General features: G+C 51.2%; 1 protein-coding gene across 3 annotated transcripts; it reads right to left on the bottom strand.

The window, feature by feature from the left end:
• Positions 1-5,302: 5,302 nt before the first annotated feature.
• Positions 5,303-7,037, bottom strand: LOC135290927 (uncharacterized). Of its 3 annotated transcripts, XM_064404945.1 has the most exons (3): positions 6,858-7,037; positions 6,720-6,787; positions 5,318-6,462 (listed from the first exon to the last, which is right to left on the bottom strand). In XM_064404945.1, exon 3 carries the CDS (start codon positions 6,392-6,394, stop codon positions 5,360-5,362), a length of 1,035 nt encoding a protein of 344 aa, XP_064261015.1. In that variant the 5' UTR covers positions 6,395-6,462; positions 6,720-6,787; positions 6,858-7,037; the 3' UTR covers positions 5,318-5,359. The 3 variants fall into 3 exon arrangements, with proteins under 3 accessions (XP_064261017.1, XP_064261016.1, XP_064261015.1); XM_064404947.1 differs by lacking the exon at positions 6,858-7,037 and having other exon boundaries at positions 5,303-6,462; positions 6,590-6,720; XM_064404946.1 differs by lacking the exons at positions 6,720-6,787; positions 6,858-7,037 and adding an exon at positions 6,570-6,710 and having other exon boundaries at positions 5,303-6,462.
• Positions 7,038-7,224: the final 187 nt, after the last annotated feature.

Raw genomic sequence — 7,224 nt, 5'->3', positions numbered from 1 at the left:
TAGCAAGTTTGAAGCAAAAGTTGAAGAATATGAATTCTGCATTCTTAACAGATACTTCAGACAAAACCAGATGATCCTACACTCATTCAGTCAGAAGAGCTCTGTATGATAGCAGTATAGTCAAAAAAAGCTTTCCTTCTCCAACCTCACATACTATTTTTTTACAAAGTCTTTTTAATTAATTTTTAATAGATTATTTTCTTTGCCCAGTTTTGCGACCTGCACAGTATGGTAATGGCAGGTCAAACTACGCAGATTACTTGTGTGTCACCATAAACCAGGTTTGTGACACAGTCCAACTTGACAAAAAAATAAACAACTCAAAATTACCACTGGGAAGATTCCCCTTCTTTCAGTTTTACACCGGAGGATTTCTAATGTGGAACCATAGTTGAAGAGGAAGGACCACTGTTAGTTGCCTTTGGCAGTGGAAACAGCTGAAAATACTTTTTTCTCAAGCTGCTCCTTTTGTGGTGTGCTGAAGGTCACAAGCCTATCTCCTGTGTCACTATAACCTTTTCCAAGACTGTGCTGAAGCTGCCCCAGTGAAAGAAAGGTATAGTGTTTTAGCGCTTCACTCCATATTACACCTCAGGCCCTCTGGGACCTGCACAGCCATGACTTGGAGAAGGGATGGAGAAGGGTAACTTGTGACCAGTGAAAGTAATTGTTCTCTGACTGGCACAGGCCATGACTGCCTAAACCTGACTTAGCTGTGTGCAGCCATGGACTTCCGCCCAGATATGCCACAGCAGGTAGCAGGAAGGGCTGCACCTCTGCATCATCAGGGCTGGCTGTGCATGCATGATAAAATGGCATGTAAATTCTACTTTACATAAGAGGCTGCAGTAGGTTAGTTGTGAAAAGGAGCCGGTTGGGACCCCTCATTCTCTTTCCATCTCTTTCTCTTTCTCTTTCATTCTCATTTTTTATCCAGCTCCAGAGCATCCACAGAACAGGACTAATATGGGATCTAGGAGCTGGTGATATTCTGTTGTTTCTTCTCTGCCTTTATTTCTCTCCTCCCTCACTCTCCTGGGCAAAGCACAGCTGTCCTGTTCTAGTCCATTCTTGGTACCAAACTTTGTTGTGGGAGTGGGCCATGTGTGGCCATGTGTTGTGGCTTCTGAACCAGCACCTTGGAGAAGTTTGTTGTGGGAGCTAGGAACTTATCAGGTGTATGGTAAAAACTTCGGGCTCGTTAGCCAGCACTTTTGAGAAGGGTATTGTAAGATTTAAGAGCTTGTTGAGCAAAACTTTTTGACTCCAAAGAGTGGATTGGTTGCAGGAGCTAGGACAGCTGTACAGTAAAGTAAAGCACAAGAGCTCTCTAACACCTCTTTGGTGTCTTTATTAAGCCTAACAAGAATTTGGAACAAACTTTATCCACGAATCTGGTGTGTTGGGACAATGCCCCCAACACCAAACTCCATAAAACACCTTAGAAAGGGACATCCTAAAAAACCCACTACAGATAGTGCTGCAATCTCTCTAGCAGGTGAAATGCCAGTGTTTTTATACATCAAAAGCAGAAAGTACACCTTCCCAGCCCTTTGAGAAACACAGCAGAGTTAATTTTGAAAAGAAAATAGTGCCAGAGAAATAACTCTGTTTCCATAACTCTGTTTTTAATAAACAACAACTAAAAAAAAAAAACCAAAAAAAAACCCCCAAAAAACCAAAACCAACCAACCAACCAACAACAACAACAACAACAACAACAACAAAAAAGAACAACAACAACAACCCTGGCAATATTTGAAAATTAAGTTCTCCATTGTCAATGTCATGTCAATCTACACCCCTGGTGGAATTTCTGTTAGACTTAAAATAGTTGCTTCTCTTTGCCTATTATTTTAAAATATTTTTATTTTAAAAAATTGAAATAATTCCCTCTTTTCTTGCATCCTATTCTAAAGTATTATAAAAGGATAATATTTTTAAATTTATTTCCTCCTTCCTGAGAAGGTGGTGTTCTCATCTCTTATTAAAAAGCAATACGGCTTCTAAAACTTCCTCACTATTAAACTGAAAAACAAAAGAGACCTCTCTACTCTTAAACCTCCAGACCCCCATTAGATTTACAGTTCCCATTCAGCACAATTGCATTAATTTCTTTTTTGAAAGTCATTTTTTTCTACTTTCCTGGGGTAGTGTATCTACTTGACATATAATCTCATTAAATTCCCTCAAACTGGGCAACTCCAGAACTTGTATTATTGGGAAATGAAGGGTATTGCTTTATAACATGTTTTTCCAAGATGTAGTAGCAGCTGGAGAAAAAAAACATTACTTTCTCCTTCAATAATATTCTCTAGAGCAATGAGTCGTTGCTGAAAAGATTTTATTTGATTGGGACATAGAAACAAAATTTTGACTCAGGATCAAGTTCTCACTATACCTTGCTTGCCTGCTAGAAAATTTACCCTCTACAAGTTGCCCTGGTTGGCATCAGGCAGCACAGAGAAAGCAGAGCTGGTGTGCCAGTGGCTGGGCAGAGAGGAGCACCGGAGGCAGGCTGAGGGCATGGTCCTGCATCAAGCCCAGCTGCCTCTGCTGCCTGCTCTGCCTTTGGCTTCTGCTGCCCTGCAGGAAAAAAGCACTGCCCAGGGACTGTGTAAGGGAAGTAACAATTTATTTCCTTTTCCTTCAATGAAGATTTGTGAGAGCCCTGCTGGAGTTGCCAGTGGGTTGGCCTCTTGCAGGGCTGGGGAGAGTCCTGGGGGCTGGGGACCCTTCTCTTAACGGGGTGCAAGGGTCCCCATGGCAATTGGTCCCAGCCCAGGACAGGGGTGGAGGGGCTGAAGCTGCTGCCCTGGGCAGAGGGATCTGCCACTGTCACCACCTCCGGCTGTGGTTCCTCCGGGGGCCGCTCCCGCTCCACGGGGACCGGCACAGGTGGGGGGTGGCTGGGACCCCCAGGGAAAGCAGCCTCCAATGTGCCAGCTTCCTCCTCCACATCATAGACTTTGGGGTCATGGGCAGGAGCCCCCATCCAGGAGATGCTGGTCTGGGAGCTGCTGGGGCTGCTGGAGCTGGAGCTGGCAGTGGCCACAGGGCCGTTGTTCTCATCCCTGGTGGCACCAGAGCGCAGCAGCCTCTGGGCCTCCTCGCTGCACTGGCCCACGATGACGCTGATGATGCCATGAACCAGTGGAGCCGTGTGCTGCTCGAGGACAGGCTGCAGCCCCTGGACCAACACCTCGGCGTTCAGCCCTTTGACGCACAGGTCGTGCAGGATGGAGCTCTCTGCGGCCTCAACCAGCCACCACCAGCGCCGGAATATCCCCTCCAGCCTCCGGCGCAGCCAGGGCCGCACGGGCTCCAGCAGCTGCGGCTGTCCATGGAAAAGTCCGGCCCACACCTCGGGCAGGAGGCCACCCGGGAACTCCAGCCCTGAGGGGCCCTGCTCAGCTGGGGACACTGTCCCCTGTGGAGCAGTGGGACAGGACACCACAGGGCCATGGGGGCTGTTCTCGTCCAGGCGGCCGGGAGCTCTCCCTGCCTGGCCGGTGGCCACTGGCAGCTGCTCGGGGGCGGTGCTGGCTGTGTCCAGATGCTCGTCCACGTGCTCAGAAAGCCTGACGGTCTCTATCGGTGTCCTGCAGAGCGGGCACGAGGGATTTCTGTGTGCCCACCGCAGGATGCAGCCCAGGCAGAAGCGGTGGTGACAGGGCAGAGCAGAAGTCACATCCTTCCGAGAGTCCTGGCAGATGGGGCAGTCGCCGTCTGGCTCTGTGGCCATACCAGCAGTGATGGCTCCGGGACTGGCACCGAGATCTGCCAGGAACAGGCCCTGCCCGGCACCAGAGGGGCCTGGCTTGATCCCCTCGGCCTTGCCCGCTCGCTCAGTAGAGTTCAGGCTGGAGCCAGAGTGGCCCTGCCAGTGTCTGAATGGAAGCAGTGAGGGGCACAATGTCACAATCCATGCCCCTGTCATGTCAAAGTCCACTCCTCTCTGACACCAGTCTCCACCCCCTGTGACAGCACAAAAGGCATTCCAAGTCCTTGGAACCCCAAGATAAGCAGTGAGGGAACGTAAGGTCACAATGCAGTGCTCAGTGGTGTCACCATCTGCATTTCAGACTCTTCCACCCTGTGATGGCACAGCAGGCCTTCCATCCCTGCAGGCCATGTTAGGAGAAAAAAGGAAATCCTGTTTCCTAGTTTCAATTTCTACATCTCCATGACGCTCTCCCTCAGCACCTGCATCACATCTCCCTGGCCCTGTCTCTAATGCCTGCTCCTGACACCTTGCCATGGTTTCCTGGGGACAGTCCTGGTCTCTACTCACAGGGCCTCTGGTCTCTCTCCCTGGGAGAGGCCATCACATCCAGGCCTTCCAGGCCAGGCCCTGTACAAGGTTTTGTCTTTTCAGTTAAAGTGAGAGTTTGTTCCCTCTGCAGCCCTGCTGGATCGAGGGTGATGGGCACAAGGACACTTTGCAGCTGTGTTTAGGGCTGTGGAACTGTTCAGCCTTGCTTGATCAGTAGAATGGGTCCTGTCCAGGGGGGCTCCAAACCCTGGAAGGAATTCTCTCTGCCTTTTGTTTTGGCAGCAGTTCTTTCATTTGCACAATGACAAGGTCAGGCATCCATCCTGGGAGCACTCCTGAAGTAACAAGGACAGCATGTAGGCCCCTGAACAAAGGAAATCTGCAAATACACAAATGGTGCCCCAGGGGTGCAGCTCGACTTTTCTCCTCCTGCCTGTGCTGAATTTTCCTCCACACCTGAAGCCTGGGAAAGGCACTGTGCCAGCAAGGTGCTGTCTGACACTTTACTGCTGACCAAACAAGGGCCCCATCCCATTGTTCAAGTTACATAGTTGTGGGAATAAATGAAATTATGTCTGAACTGGTGCAACCAGGCTCCAAGCAGAGAATTAGAGGCCCCTCTGTGGGACAGTTCATGGAAATTGATCAAGTAAACAAGGGGTGGAAGCTCGACTGGAGGAGAAGGTTGGGATTTTTCAAAGATTGGGATGCTGCAGTTGAACACCCCATTCCAACACTGGTGCTGATCCCAAAATGGGAAGTGCTATTGAGGGACTAGAGGCCATGCACAGAGGTCCACAGTGGAGCATTTGTAAATCATTCTATGTCAAGACCAGCTGTCCCTGCTGCCCACTCTGCCTTTGGCACCTGCTGCCCTGCAGGTGTTTGGCTGCAGCAGATTTCCTGTGGGAAAAGATGCTGCCCACATGGGTCTGGGCTGTGCCCCTCGGTTCAAGGGTGCAGCCATGGTGGAGGCACAAGGGCAAGGGAAAAGACACCAGAAGGCTGAGGAAGCAGTGCCCAGAGATTGTGTGAGGGAAACAACAGTTTATTTCATTTTTCTTAAATAATTGCAAGGGCCCTTTAGTTTTGCTGGTGGGGGGATTTCTTGCAGGTAGAGGGAGAGTCCTGGGGGTCAGGGGCTCTTCTCTTGGGGGGATGCCAAGGACCAGGGGATCCGGGCCTGCTGCTCTGGGCAGAGGGACCTGCCAACATCACCATCTCCTGCTCTGGCTCCTCCTGGGGCTCATCCTGTCCTGTGGACATGGTGACACTTGGGGGGTGGCTGTGACCCCTGGGCTGGGCAGTGTCTCCTGTGATGGCTTCCTCCTCCACGGAGACTGCAGAGCTGCTGCTGGCTTGAGTCCCCACCTGAGAGCTAGAGGAGCTGGAGCTCAGGTTGTTGGGGCTGGAGGAGCTGGAGGAGGAGCTGGAGCTGGAGGAGCTGGAAGTGCTGCTGGCTGCTGGGCTGTCATTCTCATCTGCGGCAGCGTGAGAGTGCAGCAGCCTCTGGGCCCCTGAGCTGCAGTGTCTCACAATGATGTCGATGATGTCCTGGATCAGTGGCACAGTGTGTTCCTCCAGGATGCCCTGCAAACTCTGGATCATGATTTCCTGGTCTGGCCCATACACACAGAGGACATACCGGATGCAGCTCTCTGCCAGCCACCACCGGTCCCCGAACATGGTCTCCGTCCTTTGGCGCAGCCAAGTCCGCACAGGGTCCAGAAGTTCCCGTCGCCGACGGAAAAGCTGTGCCCAGACCTCTGGCAGGACACTGCCGACAGCTCTGGCTGCTGTCTCCTGAGGAGAAGAGGGATGGGCCGGCACGGGGCCATGGGGGCTGTTCTCGTCCTGGCCACCAGGAGCTCTCCCTGCTGAGCTCCTGGCCACTGGCAGCTGCTCAGGGGCTGTGATGACAATCTCCAGAGACTCTCCTGCATTGTCAGAAAACCTGACAGTCTCTACTGCTCTTCTGCAGAGTGGGCACACAGGATTTATCTGTGCCCACTGCAGGATGCAGCCCCGGCAGAAATGGTGGCCACAGGGCTGAGCAGAAACCACCTCATCCCAGGTGTCCTGGCAGATGGCACAGTTGCCATCGGTCTCTGTGGCCATACTTGGCCTCTGCAGCACATGGGGAGAGCTGAGGATCAGGAACTGTTCTCTGTTGCTGGTGTCAGACCCTGCAAGAGAGGGGAGGAAGGAATGGCCAGGCTGCTGGAGAAGGACACCCGCCATGGCCACCCTGGGGGGATGTTTCGCTGGGGGGATATTTTCCTGCACAGCTCACACTCTGCTGCGAGCACCCACAGTGCCTGGCTGCCCTAGCCAGGCAAGGCTAGGGAAACCCTACTGGTTGCTCTGGGACTGGCACTGGGACCTGCCAAGAACAGGCACCACCCAGCACCAGAGAAACCTGGATTGATCCTCCACAACTCACAGTCACGCTTGGTAGGAGTTCAGGCCAGAGCCTGACTGGCCCCATCTCTGCCCACGTCTGAATATAAGCTGGGAGGGACGAGATGTCACAATCTGCCTCTCGCTGATGTCACCCTCCACCAACAGACAATGTCCTCACCAGTGCATTGTTGAAGATTTTTTTCAGCTTGAGGAGTTTTTGCAAGACAATGGCCATATTCAGCCGATGCACAATCCAGCCTGCTGGTAACAATGGATAATGGACACGTTCACAGACAATGCATAATGGACATATTCAGAAAACAGGGTCAGTACATCCTTGAGAAAGATACAAGAAGTCATCAAGACTCAGCAAGTTTGTCAGAAAGCTTGAGAAAGTGAGAAAAAAGAAGCAAAGAGTGGGCCAGATGACCACAGCAAAACGCGTGAAAAATCAGATTATCCAATCAGCATTCTATTTTAGAGTGAACAGCTAGGATTAACCAATCATGTTAGAGACACATGGACAGTATAAACTTATTATAAAT

Source organism: Passer domesticus, chromosome Z (genome assembly GCF_036417665.1).
Source record: "Passer domesticus isolate bPasDom1 chromosome Z, bPasDom1.hap1, whole genome shotgun sequence".
Taxonomy (NCBI): Eukaryota; Metazoa; Chordata; class Aves; order Passeriformes; family Passeridae; genus Passer; species Passer domesticus.
This window is presented reverse-complemented; position numbering and strand designations above follow the sequence as displayed.